The following is an 18,862-nucleotide window of genomic DNA, read 5'->3' on the forward strand; positions in this document are numbered from 1 at the left end:
TCGCATACACATCACACACACACACAGACACAGAGAGAGAGGGGGGGGGGAGGACATACACACATGCACAGATAGTATAGTATATAGACTGACTCATAGGAGCCCAGAAACAGCAGTTATTCCCAATGCAATAAAACAGGCAGACTAACTAATGGAACCACCCACACACCAAACATACTTTTTATCACACACCACCTTCACAAACAAACACGCGCACGCACACACGCTCTTTTTGTCCCAGCCCACTCATTGCTTGTTAGCTGCTACATTGGGCGTTTTTTTTTTTTTTTGTGTCGCTGCCATGACACAGTCTGGCTGCTGCTGGCTGTATCTGCTGAGAAGGCACCACCAAAAATACTCCACTTAACAAACTCTTCTGATTACAGTTTGACTTTCTCGCTGTCTCCTTCTCTCCCTCCTGTCTTTAATCAGCATGTAAACAAGCACAAGGTCATTTTCTTTCTTAAACGAAATGGGGTAGATAAGAGGAGCGTGGCGTAGTTAATCCTTTGGACACGCTGATGGAGGAGTTTGTCCTGGTGATGCTCGGGTGTTAATTATGCAAGAATGCATCTCCTCTCATGCTCTCTCTCTCTTTCTCTCTCTCTCCCTGTCTGATGATGACTCATCATTTTATCTCTTTCCTCTTTTGCTCTCTTTTCCTTGTTCTCTGGATCTCTCCCCTTCCCCCTTTTTCTTTCCCCTCCCAAAAATGTCAGACATCCAATCACATGTTTTTCACAAATCCTAAGATATGCCTCCAAGGTCCTGTGTGTGCATATGTGTGTGTGTGTGTGTGTGTGTCACAACATGTGGAGATCCTTTTTGAATCAGCAAGGTTTACACTTGTCCATGTGTGATTAACTGCAGTGTTTGTTAACCCAGGCTGCCAGGGTGATTTGCTGAACTCAGCAACATCATGTTTTCTTTACCCCCTGTTTTGTCTTTGAACAAATGCGTGCAGATTGCCTGGATGTCTTCAGTGATTGCATGAATGAATTGTGAATTGCAATGAAAGGCTACTAACTTACCTGACAGGGAGGCAGAAAGAGAGGGAGGCTGTGGAGATGAAAGGAAAGGAAAGGAAAGGAAACTAGCAGAGGAATAAGAAAGACTTAAAAAACTGATCAGTTTTCAACTGTGCTGTCTAAGTAAAAGACAACAGCTTTTCTGTTATTTACTTATCTGTTATTGTGATGTGTCAAAACCTGTTTCTATTAAGACATCACACTGCCTAAAACTAGATAAAACTAGACATCTTTTGAATATCACACAACTTTAAAACTAGATTCACACACTGATCTCCTCAAACTGAATGGGCTGGAAGTTAATTACCTTAATCCGGCAGCATTTTGATGATTTTGAGGTGAAAATCCAGCCTCAAATATTCATTTTTGGTTTGTTTTTGATTTTTCTCTCCAGTCGTTATTGCCAAAACAGCCTGATCTTGATGCAGCGGAAACTTTGATGTTTAATTGGTTTAGGAAATGTCACATTCCGGCGTGCAGCCTAAGAGACAGCGATCCAGCCCGAGTAAAAGACTAAAATCATCTTTCTCTGAGGTGTGACAGCACCCAGGCCTCATTTCCATCCTTCTCCGCTATTTGTCAGCCTTCTCCTCTTCCCCAGTGAAGCAGCAATGTTAACAATGCTGTCCCCACATTTACCAGTTCTGCCTCATTACTGCTAAAGAAGTGGATAAATTAGCGCAGGAGAGCATGCACGGCGGAGTCCAACTCCACCTGTCAGCGAGGGGAAGATAGTGAGTGTGTCGATGTGGGTGGGTGGGGGGTGTGTGTGTGAAGGAACTGCTCAGCGTACAAGCTTTCAACATACATTAAGACAAAACCCACCCAGTAAAGCCAATGCTCATCTTTCAAAGGTCATTGTCTGTGGTACATCTTCCAGCATTTTAGAATAAAGGTCTTCTCATTTTGTCAATCAGAGATTCGCTGTATCATCATTTTAAAAGACTCTATAATCTTGTTTTTAATTTTCATTCATTCATTATAGAAGTCATTGTCACATGGGTGGAATTTTGGTAATCTCATAGATGCTCAGCCTTCACTGAATTTAGAAAGAATAGAATGCACTTTTACAGATTTTGAATCTCATTTTGTAGTAAAACCCAGAACTTCAGTTTTTGTGACTGCAACTTTGTTCGTAGATCCATCTTTCAATAAACTGCGAGACTGTGATTTTTCACTCAAACAACCTGGGCACCAGCCTGTTTTACTGTATTGCAGTATATGTTCAAGATCTAGAGGACAAATGGGTCTGGTTGTTGCCACTGAAACTCTCCAGCCCTGCGGCCTTTGAAAAGCGCTATCTCTCCTGCTCATCTGTCCAGCGCCTCTGGCCTGCCATCTTTATAGGCTGGTTAAGGGCTCTCTCACAATCAACTATGTTTGTGCCCTGTCCACATTCACCATTTAAAAAAAAAATAAAAAAAAGGCCAGGCATTCCACAGTGTCCACCCGCCTGCCAGGATTAACATTTCGCACTCTCCAAGGTTGAAAATCCCATCAGATGGAACGAAATTAATTTTTGCACAATATTCAGGGCCACCAGCCACATAATAGGAGACAATGCCGAGTGCATCCCTCGATTGTGATTCCATTCACTCCCTAATCGGCAGGATGGCCGTGCGCGGTGCAGCAGCGAAGTAAATGCTTTCATCCCAGGGGGATAAGAAAAACAATGGCCCTTTTTAATTTCTTTTCTAAAGCGGGCAGGAGAAAGAAAATGATATAGACGTAATTGATGATGAGGAGAGCAAGGGGAGCCTTAGCAGAGGTCTCACGTCCAGTGCCCAGCCCCCCCCCACCCCCCCTTTTTTTTTTGCTTCATAATGGCAACTGCTCAGGGGCACTGGAGGTTGACAAATCTGGCACGGAGGACAAATTGATCGGCAACAGAACGCAATTTGTCCCTTAAAAGAATGGGTAAAGGCTCTGTGTGGCCTGAGTAATTAGTTTAAACTGCAGCATGTCTGTCCAGGAGTGGACCTGTTGGAGAGGAGCTTATGTCCTCTGATAAGACACCGTGACACTGCAATACACACACACACACACACACACACACATCTCTCACCTGGAATACTCCTCACAAAGCCTCTACTACTGAATATGTCAACTAACACATTTTTTAGATAAATTCTAATAAAGGGAGGATGTGGTCATGTTAGTGCAAATGCAACCTATTGGTGTGTACATTTGAATGTGTGAGTGTTTTTGTGTTTATTTGTATGCGTGTGAGCTTGCATCTTTACCACCTCACAAGTTCCCCTGAGAAGTCACTGAGGAGAAGTCACTCTTCAGTGAACAAAAGTCTGGTTTAATAAAGAGCAGAATAAAGGCAACAAATTGTTTGAGAACACTTTCTCAAATTAAATGCTTTTCAGTTATACATTCATACTCACTGCCTCTCTAAGGCGTGTGTGATTTTTTTACGAGAGTACAAGGGGGAAAAATGCTGGTTGCTTATTCTCAGTGTGCTCTGAGCCACAGACAAAGACATATGGCAGGTCTACGATGGCCGCATCTGTGGTGTGATGCGGAGAGAGAGTGTTGAGAACACGGAAGCACTGGCTTAGTGACACATAATACTGGTATTGCACAATCTCCCCCTGACCCATTTTTCGTGTGACACACGCTGAAGTCAATTTTCGGCACTTTTCATGCACAGAGAAAGAAACAGAAGAAAAAAAAATGTGAGAAACCCAAACATTTTGCCACTCACTTTGGTGAAAGCCGATACCATCAAGCTTACCCTTTCAAATTTGACGAGAAACACTTCAGAGAGTGGGAGTTGGTAACTTTTTCTCTCCTATCTTCTTCATTGTTGCGCTTGGCTGATTCGTCATCAGTACAAGGGTCAGGTGCTGCTAGTGCTCTCACTCAGAAACCAAGAAATGTGGATCCCTCCACAGAAACCTCTACGTAAATGACAAGTATAAGGCTGTGGTGCCACCGCACACTCAGCACATTCCACAAAGAAAGTGTGGAAAAAGAGAGTGGGGGAGTGAGAGTGGTATAGATATGATTAGAGAAGGCATGGGGGGAGGGTCGGAAGAGGAACACAGCACAAGTGAATGAGAGACAAAGAGAAGCTGGATCTTTTTTCCTAGAAAATTTTAATTGGCTTTTGGGCTTCAGTAGCACCCAATTAGCATGCTTGTTACATGCAAACACCAAGAGCTAATTGGCCTGAGAGGAAAAAGCGGCACGGCCCTGAGAGGGGAGAGCAGGATCCATTTGAAGATTCGGGGCTCCAGCAGCATGTTGCAAGGCTATTTGGCAAACAGTTGTAAATAACATTTTGATGCTGCAATTGCAAATATTATTTATACTTCCTTTCTGTCTTTAGTGCCAGATGGTGTTAACAAAAAGAAAAAATAATGGCTGCCATAAAGTTTATAGGCAATCAAAGAAAAGTATTTGGTCATCAGAACTTAAACAACTTACCTGGTCTACACAAATGGTCTTGATGTACAAGGGGAATGCTAATGGATTGTGCATAAACTACTATTTGGCCCAGGCCTGTGTGTAAACATACCAGGAATTAATCAGATCCAGAGAGAAATCATTCACAGGCATGACCTAACCTGTCCACATACAGTGCCATGCTGCCCTACATCAGGGGAATATGCTGAATGTGCACGCAAATGCAACAGAACCACAAGCTCACCAAGGGCAAGAGGCTGAATCTCTGATTACATTTACTGTACAAACTGTAGCAGCGGGATCTGATGCACAGGACATCAAGAGCTCATTATGCTCTTTACATGCAATTAATCAAACAATGTAAACAGAGCTTGCTTCAGCCACAACAGACAGAGCCGGATTCCCCAGGTGGCAATTCAAATGCGGTACGCACAGTTCAAGATTTAGTAAGTAAAGGAATGTGAATTATGGAAAATGTAAGACTCACAGCCAATCTGGAGATGATGTAAGAGTCGTAGCTTCCTGCTGAGACCACACACACACACACACACACACACACACCCAAACGTCTCTGCCTCCTCTCTGTCTCACTGTTAAGCCTGTAGTCGCTTCCTTTTGTGAAATGCACACAGTATGTTAATATGAAAATATCTGCACTGAGCAGGAAGAATGAGACACTTACACAGTGTAACAATGGATGTATTAAATGGGGGACACACAAGTAGGAATACAGCACTCTGACCGAGATACTAATGTGGCTGGACGTGTCCCTTCAGCTGTGATGATCTGGATTTGGATTCGATTCATGAACTTTTCATTTTTTAAGTAAAAACTTCTTGTTTAAAAATGTAACCCAAAACCTTTTAAGGCATAATCAGTGATGCTTATGTAAGAATGCCTTTTTTTGCCTTAAGTCCAATTTGCTTTAATTAATACTTTGTGCATACAAATTACCCATTCATCCCTCTACATGCATTAATATATTATGCATTTGTACTGTAACAATATGCAGCAACCAAATCTTTGTGTTGTTGGGAGAAGCTGAAACTATTCATCTTACCATATTAGCTGCCATTCCACTTTCTATGCCATATAAGCAACTACAGTAAATAACATATTGTATTATCACAGTGTGTTCATATCAACAGACAATGGGAGTTTTAAGTCTCTGATGTCAGACATAGCTGTACTATCTGTGTGCTTATGTCTCTGTTGTCTCTACTCCTTGTGTGAACACTACATATATCTCTATATACCTTGCCAGTGTGTGTATGTGTCCTGTTTCTTTTCCTCTCAACAAACCAAGCTTCAACAAACTAGCAGACAGACAACAAAAATGGAGACACAGGACAGGAATTGTGAAGCTCTTATCACCTCTGCTCTCTGCCCAGTAGACACCACTCTCCCTTTGACAGATGCCAGAGGGAGTATAAGGCAGGCCATACTAACAATGCTCTGGCTTTGTCTGTTGCAGCCCCAAGCCGATTGGTCACCAGGACAACGGTTCATCAAACTCACATGCATACACCTTCTTTTTCAAGCCTCATAATTTTTGGTTGGAATGTTTTCAAGTACCAGCTGAGTGTTTAGGCTCTGTTTGAGGAAACATTTGCAAACTGCCATCCGGCTAGAGTCCCCCTTTGTGGAGTTTGCATGTTCTCCCTGCATGGGGTTCCATCCGGATACTCTGGCTTCCTCCCACAGTCCAAAGATATGCATTAATTGGTGGCCCTAAGTTCCCTGTAGGTGTGAATGTGAGCGTGAATAGTTGTTTGTCTCTATATGTCAGCCCTGTAATAGTCTGGTGACCTGTCCAGGCTGTACACCAGCAACCCTCATAAGGATAAAGGCCATGGCTAATGGATGGATAGTTTGAGTTAAATAAGTGAAATCCATCATTGTCTGTGCTCCAGAGCTTTGTAGTGTCTTTTAGGTCTAAGGGATGATGCCATACAAGGACTTCATCTGGTAATCAGGGTTGAGGGCACAGTTTGGCTTTCTCCAAATGTAACCTCATGCACATACAGGGAAAAGGATAAACATGATGAATTAGGCTGCTGACTGTCAGAGCTCATACTTTAATTTGCATTTAACCTCATATGACATAATTGTGCAGCAGCTATATCAAATATGATTTACCTCTCTTTTTAGGCAGTCTTTGTATTTTTAATTAATTTCAGGTATCTTCTTGTGAGAGAAAGATGCTGATTTAAAAAAAAAAAAAAAAAGCCAGATGTCTCATTTGAACAAAAATTTGCATCTAGGTTGCCTGACAGTCACACACAGCCACAACCAGACTGCACAATCGTGTCTGCAATGCCGTGTGGAGGAGCTACTGAAATGACAGCATTATACAACCGAGCATCTCAAACCATCAGGCCATGACAACGACAATGAGGCTTGTCCAGAAGTGTCACCTCTGCCGGTCTTTGTCTGTCTGTCTCTCCCACTCTCATTGTTTTTTTCTCTCTCTCTCAAAGACAGAACATCTTTATTAGCCTTCTGTATGCAGCCTGTGCTCAGCCCGAGATTGCAGGACTGACCCCTCGCTGTGAGCTGTACAGGGGAAATGTTTACCCAAACCCCACAGAACATGCCATTAACCTCTTTCTAGATAGAAGACAAACAAGAATGTCCCTCTATGAGGGCAGTAAAGATAGGAGCACCAATCCAGGACCATCATGACAATCATCTCATTATGTAGCTGTGGGAGGGAGTAACGAGCCAGGGAGCCTGGTCTCTGAGGGACTCTTTCGCCGCAGTGTGCCGGTGTGCCTAACATTCAGTGAAGTACCTGTGATATTCACTGAAGTGCAAACAACTGATTAACTCAACAGTGAAGAACAATATAAAGCCCCCAAACTCCATCAACTGCCTTTGCCCCCTTTTGCAAACCATTCCCTACCCCTGCTGTCTTCCTCTCTTCCCTCGTATCTCCTTCTGTCTCTCTGTACCTCTCTCCCTCCCTGGAGATTTAGATGGATATCCTCAGGCTCTGATTAAAGCCCCCACCTGGGAAGGTGTCTCGGTACGTGGTGAAAGGACGGGGGGGCAGTAAGGAGCCTGAGTACTGGAGCAGCTTCTCCTTCTTAGGAACCCGCGGGCATAATTCAATCACACCTCGATAATTCCCCTGATGTGGGAGTTGAGTCCCCCCTCACGCACATCAAGTACAGATAGACACCACAAGCTCACGCTCATCCCAGATTGAGGGTCTCCTCCTGGGTGGGCTTAAGAGCCCACTACTAGGTATGTTTTACCTGTGTTGTTTGAAGAGGCCATTATTTTAATTGAAAAAGTTACCTGCCCGCCAAAGGCAAACGATAGAAGACGAGAGTAGAGAAAACCAGGGGAGAGAATTAAAACAAAAACACCAGATGGTGATATACATGGTAAAAATGATTGTTTATACTTACTGTTTGATTATATGTGATAATGAGAGTGGGATTCCTCAAGGCAATTAGTGTCTGCGGCAGCCATATTGTGAGAGGACAGGGGAAGGACAGCATGGGCTGTTATGAAGGAGCGCTTATCAAATATCTCCGCCGGGGTGATTAGTGTAATAAGACACTGCAAGGTGAGATAGGCCACTCACACTCTTTTAGTATGTCTGTGTGTGTGCGTATGTGTGTGTAGGTGAGTGAGCGAGAAAGTGTGTGTGTTAGAGTGAGCAAGGAAAAGCAGCTGAGAGGAGTCTGAGAAAGTACGAGTGACTCTTTCCATCTGTTTCCATGTCTCTGTGTGTGCCTGTGTGTCTTAATGTAAACTGTGTCCCCATGTGCCTCAGCGTGTGTGTGTGTGTGTGTGTGTATGTGTGTGTGAGCAAGTGTGATATAATTCCTATGTTAATGTAGATTCCCATACCAGGCTGGTTGCCCTGGGGGCTTTAGCCTATGACAGAGGGCAGATCGGGGCACTTACCCCTGGCAGAGTCTTCTGTTCATGGAGGGCGCTCTGGGCCTTCAGTGCTGACTCTCTGGCACAGTATGTTAGAAAGGCACATCCTACAGGGAGACAGGAGAGACATAGGCTTATTCTACCAGACAGTAGCTTCACAACTACACACTATCATTAATAATAAAAGTAGGAAATAGGAAAAAGTTCTGGTGACAGAGAGTTTATGGTCGGACTTAAAAGAAGAATACATTTAATGTACCTTGTGCTTTTTAGGGCACTTAACAGTTGTAAGAGGCCACAAAACATAAAATCCAAAGAGCAGAAGGTCATATGTATGTCATTATGATACTGTAATCTGGGGATTTCAGCATTTAGTACCCATCAAGTATATCTAAAAAGAAAGGTACAAGCCATATAGAGGATGTAAAAAAATATATTTTTCTCCATCACATTTATGTAAGCCTATTTAGACTGCACAAAGTGAACTCTGAGGCAAGTTACAGAATGTAACTTGTGGCGATTCAAACACCAGATCTGATTTTCATTGGATAATCACTCCAATAAGTTGCATTGTAAAGATGTGGAGCTTCCAAAAACCACACTGTAACCTTCCAAATGGACCCAGGGATTTGTGATTTCACTGAGGTAATTCCAATCTACACGTGGCCATAATGTAAGATTTACTGGAGTTTTACAAGCTATTGCCAAAAACATGTATTATATTACAATGAAATTCATATACTCTGCTGACAGTTGGAATGTGGCTCTCTGAAGTTAATAGCTCTATACCCTCAGAGAAAATAACATGCTGGTTAGATTAAAATTTTACTCCTTTTTTTTTTTTCAAAGTATGACAGCCGGTTCAGATTAGATTTACTGAACTCATGCATATCTTCACTGTTTATCAGAATATAAAGTTGGCCACATTTCTCATAGTGTTATTATTGTTATTTGCCATCTAATTCTGTATTTTTTCCATTCAGTTTAATATGGTGAAATGGACTAAGCAAAAGAAAACAGCAAAATGTTGAACACGAAAGTGTAAAGAATAATGTGTTCCCGGAAGCTAAATTTAGAGAGAGTGGTGATGAAAAATGCCAAGTCACCCCAGATAGATTTTTTTGATAACTAAAAACTATGCATACTGCTTTCTGATGAATGATCACTTTCATAGTTGCTGAACAGGATACAGGAGGGAAAAGTCAAACAGTATGAATATATTTTAGCTGCCAAATAATTAAAAACCTCTGGTGATGAGCTGAAACTGTACCCCCACATGTCTCTGGAGACTTTTGCTTAAGTCAGAAAATTCGGGAAAACAGAATGAATATGCATCAGTAAATAAGTCCCTAACAAAAATGTGACAGCTTTCATTAAAGAGTGAGTGGTTGCTCTGTTACGCGCTTGGCAGAGTTGACAGTGGGTGACCCCGTTCAGAGGAGGTTTTGCACTATGCAGCATAATTTCCCATTACTACATGTCACACCTGCTGCCAAGGATTCCCATGGGAAGAGAGAGAGAGAGAGACACACACACACTCACTCACACACACTCACTCACACACACACACCACACTCACACTCGCACATACAGATGATAGCCGGCATGCAGCACATAGCACCCATCACCTCCGAAACCCAGCAACACACTCTGGCGCCTGGCCAAGAGAGCTCCCTTTCACGACAACCTTCACCCTCCTCCACAACTAGGCAGTTACTCAAGAGGAAAAATCACCTAAACGACACTGATGAAACAGCATGCCACACAGCAAAGCAGAAAAGTTTGGGAGCCTGGGGAAACACTCTTCATCCTTTGTGACATTACAAAACTGTGGGACATGAGCCGAGGCCTCCCAGGGGGCATGTCCTAGCAAGGACTTATGGGAATCGTAGGCTGTTGCTGACTGCCTTCTGCCACTGCCCTAACCTTTTTTTTATGTTTTTCACCTCTCTGCTTTGCAGGTGTTTAGTATATCTTGGCAAGGTTTCGTCACATGATTTACTGTAGTATGAGGTTAAAAATGTCCCGACCGCAAATCAGTGCAGCGCTGATGCAGCAGTGATGGTGCTTTTTCTGGACAAAGTTTACCAGTAAAGTTTTATTTGACCAGTGTCCTTCCAGGAAAGTAGCTTTGGGCTGTCCCAAGTCCTTTAATGGAAATAGAAACTGCAAAAAGTGTCCATCTTAACATGGCACTGAAAAAATTCACACTTTGGATTGAAGTAGTTTTATAATTTCATAAAATGTCTTTTTCTTTTTAACTCTTTCTTTTTTATCCTTTTCTCCTTACTAAACACAAAACATGTCTAGTTTCAGTGATAAACAGTAACATTTACACAAGCACTGTTCTAAAGTAGAGTTTTGAGGAATAAGGCACTTGTTCTTTACTTGAGTTTTTCCTTTTAAAGCTACTTTATACTTCTACTCAACTACATTTATTAATTACTCAGTACTTTTAGGATTAATATTTTATATACAAAAACACGTGATCAGTTTATAAAATATGGTGTATAAACTACCCAGCAGTTTATGCTCACTTTGAGCAACAACAAGATTCAAGCAGCACTAATATCTTAATTATAAATAAACTATAACTATATATAATGTAAGTCTGTATAATGATTACTTTTATTTTTCATAGGAAGATGTTGTTGCTAATACAAGAGTTCTTTTACTTAAGCACAATTTTGAATACAGAACTTTTCATTGTAATGGAATATTTTTACAGTATTGTGACTTTGCTTATACTTGATCTGAATATGGATCCAACAGTTAGTTTTTCCAGGAGACTGCATCTGAAACAAGTGAAGCAATGTCACCCCACTGCAAATTTGTCCCGTTGCTTCAGGAAAAATAGCAGTTAATACTATTAGTTCAAATGGCTTGTTAAACTGGGCTTTTTGTACATTGCAGCCTTTAATATTCAGGCCAGCTGCATGGCTGCCTCAGCTTCCTTGCGGCAGTGGAAAATTGGTGGGACTTTAAGAAAGCTTCATATCCAACACTGCTGGCTCAAGGGACATCTGAAGCCCAAAGGAGTCAGTGACTGAGAAAGCGAGTTGTGGAACAGATGAGCATCCCACTTGTAGAACATGAGGAAAGGCACAATAATACCGTTTGAGGGGAGGTAACAGGGATGCACCAGCTGCTAGCAGGTTAGGGCTGTCATTTTAAAATTTTAAGTTGGCTAATTGGCATGGAATTATATTCATACTTGCAAGTTGGACCACATTGTGGTCCTCTTGGTTTTATATACAACTGTGCAAATAAACCCTTCTAAAACATACCGCTTTCATACCACTTCTCCACCAACATGTAACAGGTTCTATTCTTGTTCACTCACCTAATTTTAAACCATTTGGAGCATTTCAACTAAAAATGAATAGGTTTAGAACATGAAAGGTTGGTTCTGGACTGAGACCAAAAAACATCAGCGGGTGTGTCATATTCTACAGGTTAGAAAGACAGGATGTGCAAAACCCTCTGTTGATGATGCATCCTTGATTATAGTGGCTCCTCTTAAAACTGGTTTGTCAGCACCAAGTTTCCAAGAATCCCGAATTTGTTAAAAAAGAGTTGTCGTTGGTATGTGATAATGCGGCAGGAAGTACGAAGTGATTTAAAATTTTAACAACATTACCACATAAAATGTAACTGAGAAAAAAAAAGCGGGCATGATGTCCACTGGTGTATCACATAGGTTTGTAACAGTAGTGTAAAGTACAGATTATTTGTAGTAAAATAGAATAAAACATAAAAAACACTTTCTGCAATACTTTTTAAAAATTTTTTTACTGATGCTTAAGATGTATTAATTTTCAGCAAATAATTCAGATAACATTTCAACTTCTCTGTGAATTAAAGTGAATTAACCAAATATTCTAAAGACTGGAGGAAATAAGTTGGATGGATTAAAAGGGAAGAAGAAGAGGAGGTGAACATGGACAAGGTTCTGAAATTAAGGGTAAGCTCTGGTGGGGGTTCAACAGAAGGACTGGTGGCTTCCTGTGATGAGCAGGTTAAGTGGGGTGAAAATAATACTTTGGTAATCAAAGACAATTTACCACACTATAATTTCAGTGAGGGACAAAAGTTCAACAAATTATATTTAAGGCAAATGAAAAAGTAAACCCTGCAAACTGGTTCAAAGAGAAAGCAGGAAATGTGAAATGTGTTGTTGCATTTGCTAGACACGTTTCGGGTAATTACTTAAAGAACTTTTCCCCCTGTAACGCTTCTTCTAACAATTTGTTTTAAAATGGAAATTAGTATGTGCTCACAATTGCATGCATCCAGGCATTAAGAGTAAATTGTGCTTTTTTAAGGCATCAGGTACCTGTAATTGAAATAACTCCAGAACAAATTTGTATAAAATTTCAATTCATTAGCAGTGAATTCATGAATCATGAGCAATTTGCTCTCCTTCGGTCTCCTCACACATGTCTGATCCAAGAATGTTCATTAAACTGGGAAAAGAATGCAAATTAATTTCTGAAAAAGATCTAGGCGCAAAAAAAAAAAAAAAATATGTAAAACAACTGGATGCTGCTGAATGTGACAGCCTGACCCCCTCATGGGTACTGAGACAAATACGATGTGAGGATTCATCCAGCGCTTCATGTGTCTGTGTTAACCACACTATTACCTGCAGAGCATCTTACCATCTTTCAGTCATTCTATCCATCTGTGCTCGGAACGGGTTGTTCAGAGCGGTTAGCTGTCTGGTTCACATGCGGACTCTTTTCTAATGATCAAAGAGGTCATCTGTAGACTTAAACTACACCTGTCACTCAACTTACACAAACTGTCAATCACTGTCCAACACTTCCTCTACAACACTGACACTGTAGATAAAATCCAATACAAGCATGGATCTGTATCTCAGTGGCCATTACTATAAGTCAGAAGAATTGAGTTTCACAGCAGACCACAAAACTGTCTACAAATTGTAAAACACTTTCAAAGATTTGTTGTTACATTCAGTGAGTCAATTGCAATTAGATATTAGTGCCCTACTGAGGTTCACTTTTGACATTTCGATGCCTATGAGGGGTTTTTATGTCAATTTGGCAGGCTATTTATAGCCAATTACACTGCATGGACCTACTGAGGAGAGCAGAATGGATGAGGATATTTAACAACTCTTTGTATCACTTCCTCCTGGCTGTGTGGTGCAGCTCAGAGTCCCTCCTCTCAGCATCAGAGACGGATTGATAGATAACGCTACTCAAGCAAAAGATTTGCCCCCCGCTAACATTCAGCATGTCTGAACAATGCATGCGTTCTGGCACTGACACTAAGTATTATGATAATGTAGTGCTCAGCGAAATGATGGATGTTAAACAGCACGACCTGGCTGCACCACACACTGACGAGCACCATGCCCGCCAATAGTGTCAAGTCATCCCACGCTCTGTATACGGCTCCCTGACGACACACAAACTATCAAACCAACATTAAAGGCAACAGTGTCTAACAACTACGAGGCAGGGTATAATCGTCAGTTAAAAGAAACAAATGAAAAATATTCTCTGAGTAGACATCAGCATACAGCTACACCCACCCACTGAAGAGTACAGGAAAATATAACATGTAAAAATTTCCTCAGATATTCAGACAAGTCCCTGGAGGTACCTTAAATGCCCAAAGTAAGAATTCACAAAGCACAAAACATCTGTGCAAATTGATGCATTACAATCCACATGAATTAGTCATGAGCAAACATGACATATTTTGATCTGCCCTTAAATCCATAATTATGGTGCAATTCTGTGTCACAGGACTCGGGCTGTGAAAAAAGGTAGTGCTGCAAATCATCCATTAGGTATGGTTTACTAACTGATGCCAACAGCCATATACATCATCTATCTGAAACAAATCAAATCTTTCTCAGCCACAAACTAAGCTCGAAGAGGGATTTGAAAGTAGTAGTCAAACTGAATTTATGGCACTCCACTAAATCTTTATGAACTTTATGTTTTTAGGGATCGTGGAGCCAAGCTGATTATATCCTCCCCCACTCTATCTATTGCTCTGTTGTGAAAAATGTTTGTGTTACTGTTTATGATAAAAATGTGGATTGAATTTGTGATAATGTTACAACAGTAGATGCCTCCCAGGCCTTTGACATAATAGCTAACCACTATCCATTGGCATACTATGCATTTTTGTGAACCAAACAGAAGAAAAAGCACTTTTTGAACCACTATGCAATACATACACTAGTAGACAAAAGATTATTACAAAACCTTATATTGTATGGAGGCGGAGGAAATGACTCAAGAGCTATACTACAACATTGTTGATGATAGTAACACAGCCACAACATTTCAATACTATTCACCCAGGTGATGCAACATCAGGTTGAAATGAAACTATCCACTGGCCTGTGGTTGTAGACACAAAGATGAATCAACACTCATCTGAGGGATTTCTACTCAGTGGCAGTGAGTCTTGTGACCCACATGACACCCCCACCCCATCCTGATGAATGTTAAGTCCAATATTCACTCACCTTTTAGCTCTGTTATTTAGTCCTCACTATCTCTTAAGAAAAATATATGAATCTTTAGCTGCTAAATGCTACAATATATTCAGCAGCTAGTAACAAACTTTCTCTATCTTTCGCTTGGTGCTGGGCAGGTAATGAATAGTTGGTTTTTAGGGTCATTTCCCTGAAAGCAGCTCCAAAAATAAGGCTATTAGAGCAATTAAAACTGTAAAGCTGAAAACCAAAACAATGAGCTGAAAAATGCTAAAAAATAAAAATAAAAAAAAAACTCCAGAGAGCTTCGAGGGATGGCAGAGTCTGTGGGTCCATCACTGCACATGACCCCTTTAACAAACAAGTAGTCATGTGATCCATTGTTACTATAAAATTATTATAGTTGTTAAAACTGTATATTTAATGGGCATTCCAGAATACTGAAATAGTTAAACATCATTGATATGTGAGTTAGCGACATGCTGAATAAACTCTGTGATAGAACCTTTAACCCAGGGGAACCCGATCGTGTTCTGTAAGCCATAATTCAAATGGGAGTTGTAGCAACTATGGAGCTACAACAGCTGAGTGTCTTAAATATCAAAATATTTGTGCAAATACAGAAAGCAAATATATAATGAAAAAATGAGGAAGCAAATGTAAACTTCACTGTAGAGTTTTTTTTTTTTTATCACAATTTACTGACGAGAAGAAAACGTTTACCAGCATGGCAATACCCACTGTAATTCCTGATGCTTTACAGTTTTCTTTTGTTATTATAGTTTCTATTATTCCATTTTAGTGGACTTCTGTAAGGCTTTGTACAATTAAATTAAATTTTAATGTAATTTCAAAGTTATAAATCTGATCATATGGAAGACTTGTACTGACTTTATTGTGTTGTTTACAACAGAATTCACTTTGAACAAAAGTGTAGCATTTCAAAGAACTTTCACAGTTAAGTAAGTCATTAATTTTACCTTCACTTCCCCTACAAAAGTATTTCTTGGCTTCAGAATAGCCATTCACTCAGTGTTTTAAGCTGCTCTCCTTGACTGACACAGCTGATGATGCACTGTACTTACTTCTGTTTTGTTAACGACACTAATCCCATTTTCTTACTCTTGTACCTTCTTGCTTCGGGCTACAGGTATCACACATCGACGCAGCAGGAGGCATGAACATGGTTTAGGTGAGTGGCCAATAAGAAAAACTCATCCATATAATGCATTGGTGAAATCTTATTAAAAGTGCACGCCTGTGCTCCCAAAGTGACTTTGAATGTCATGTGGGATGAAGTGGGCATAATGCATACATCAGAGTGGCCTTGGTGGAGGATGATTTGAACGGGCATACTGTCTGGCTTTGGAACAGGATTATCCTTCCCGAGGCAACCATCCTCCAGAGTGTTGACATTCAGGGATGGTTGAGGACAGGCGTAAACAACACAAACATCAGAAATATTGTTTTAATCGATCACCGGGCTCCAAAGAGGAACACTGGAAAGAGGAGGAGCAGGTTGAGCACCAGCAGCTGATGGCTAGAGGAACAGGTGGTGCATGGAGACCTTTCAGGGCTGCACACACAAGTAAGCAATGCTGAGCCCACACTCATTTCTCCCACAAGAGCGCTTTACTTGTGCTGATCGATAAGATCATGAACTGTAGCCACTGACTTACATATCATACATAATTTGCCTGCCTTGTGAATAGATTATTTTTACTGAGAGTGAAGTGATTGTGAATTCAGTGCTACTGATGCTTGTGTGCAGTGTCAAGTGTTTTGTGTGTGTGTGTGTGTCTACGTGTGTGTAATTTTAAATTATTTAAAAAATTCAACATAGTTAAAAACTATTTCCAAAATAGCATACGTCACGATCAGTCATAGCAGTGTTATATTATTATTTTTCAATAACAGTACAGCCCTTTAGCTGATAATAAAATAATAAACTGTAGGCTGTATACAGTCTGCTTATGATGACACGGACAGTACTGGAAACATGACCTTATTTTATTGATTCAACTCTCATAAAATGAATCAATAAAACATCACCAGATAAAAAACTAAAATGATCATTAATAATGATGATAATAATAATAAGAATTTGTAATTATTAAAGAAATTGTAATTTTTAGACCAAGCTACAGCAGAATAAGGTGAAACACTAGAGGAAAAGGCATTGCAATTCAAGGCTTGTAATAAATAATAGATAAACATCTAAATGCAAATTGGAACAAAGCCATTCCACATTTACAGTGAAATCATTCTGCTGTAGCTGTTTCTGTATTAAACACAAAATAAACACAAATATAACTAGTGTAGTGTAAAGTAGTACATAAAGTAATTGAGTTGTGTTTTAAACCATACTTCAACTTGGAATTTTGGACTTGGACTGGATTCTTTTATTTTGTAACCAAAAGACTTTCCAACTCCTAACCGCACTGTGGCATTCAGTTATTATAACTATCATTAGAAGTGATCGATCCCTGATTATCCGTGGCCTGTCTTGACTAATTACTAAGTGAATACTGATCCCGGTCGTTTTGGACAATGAGGGTGGGGGGGTGAGAACAGAGCGAGCGAGAAGACGATGCATGCTGGATCTCAGCCTCTACTATTATCCTGCTTTGTACTTCCTGACTGCAACCCGCCCACGGAGCAGCATTACAATACAGCTGCCATGTAAATAGTATTTTCCACAGCTAATGACGTCTGAGAAAGTATGCTGCATATTAGCCTCGCTGAAAGGTCAAAGCAGCATGCCAGCACCACCTTAATCACCGATGCTGATTGCCTGATAATGGTTTGCATTTCCCGCTCCCCTGAAAGCATTTATTTCTCTCTGACAGTATGCAGCAAATTGGCTGGATGGAGAACACAAGGGTGTTTTTTTTTCCTCCCCCCCCTTTTTTTTAAGTTGTGAGGAAATTTCTGCAGCTGCTGAAATAACACAGCATCCCCAAGCGCTTGCCTGTCCCGCCCCCTGAAACCGGGATGCTCAGCACATGATAGTCAATGTAAACACACAAAGGCGTTTTCAGCTGTAGTATTCACGTGGACCGGACTGGACGCGGTAACAATTAACCCTGCACTTGCGAGTCATTCACTTCCACGTGTTCTCCCCCTCACGCCTCATATATTTGTGTAGGTGTGTGTGCGCGTGTGTGCGCGCGCGTATGCGTGCGTGTGTGTGTGTGTGTGTGTGTGTGTGAAGGCTGTACGGGGCTCCCACTCTGTCCCAAACATCTGCAAATTAGCACACTTTTCATGCTCTCTGCCCCCAAAACTGAAATGGGACGTTTTTTTGTTTTGTTTTGTTTTCCTCCTCTCTCTCTCTCTTTTATTGTAATTTCTACAGGAACGCTAAAAGTAAAAGATACCAAAATAACCAACCTTTATGCATTCCCGTAAACCTGTCTTTCAGTACAGTGAGTTCGTATATCTTTCCGAATTCCTCAAACAGGGGTTTCAGGTCTTTTTCCTCCAGGTTTCTGGGAATCTGCCCGATGAAAAGCTTGATGGCGTCGTGGTCCTTCATTGGAATGGTGTTCTGGCCGATGGTAAGCCCGTTCATCCTGCCGGCGCTGTTCGTGGTGCTGAATCCATTCTCTTGCTGCACTCCGTTTGCAGTGACTGTAGCCATCTTTCCTCAATGGGCCGGCGGGCTGCTCTCTCTCTCTCTCTCTCTCTCTCTCTCTCTCTCTCCTCTCTCTCTCTCTCCTCTCACTCTCCTTCTCCCTCTCTCTCTCTGTAGTTAACTGCACAGTGCACACTGCCCCCCCTCCCTTATATCTTCCTCTCTCCCCACTCCTCCTCCGGTTTTCCCTCCCTATACTCTCTCCTCTTCCTTCACAGCCTGAGCCCCCTTGTTTGGAATCAGCCTTATTTATTTTTCCTTATGCTTTATGTGTTTTCGTTTTTGTTTTTTTTTTTGTTTTTTTTTTGTGTCCCCCTCCCCTCCCTCACTCCCCTCAGCTGCCACTCTGCCCGTGACGTCAACTCGTACTCTCATGAACAGGCCCCGCCCACCGCCTAA

General features: G+C 41.2%; 1 protein-coding gene across 1 annotated transcript in view; it reads right to left on the reverse strand.

Annotated features, from left to right (window-relative positions):
- celf6 (CUGBP Elav-like family member 6) overlaps positions 1-18,538 on the reverse strand; it is a 137,977-nt gene extending 119,439 nt beyond the window's left edge. The window contains 2 exon segments of the mRNA XM_051076972.1: positions 8,367-8,449; positions 18,220-18,538. Coding sequence (XP_050932929.1) covers positions 8,367-8,449; positions 18,220-18,469 — 333 coding nt within the window. The 5' untranslated portion in view covers positions 18,470-18,538.
- Positions 18,539-18,862: the final 324 nt, after the last annotated feature.

The sequence above is a fragment of the Lates calcarifer genome, linkage group LG2 (assembly GCF_001640805.2).
Source record: "Lates calcarifer isolate ASB-BC8 linkage group LG2, TLL_Latcal_v3, whole genome shotgun sequence".
Taxonomy (NCBI): domain Eukaryota; kingdom Metazoa; phylum Chordata; class Actinopteri; family Centropomidae; genus Lates; species Lates calcarifer.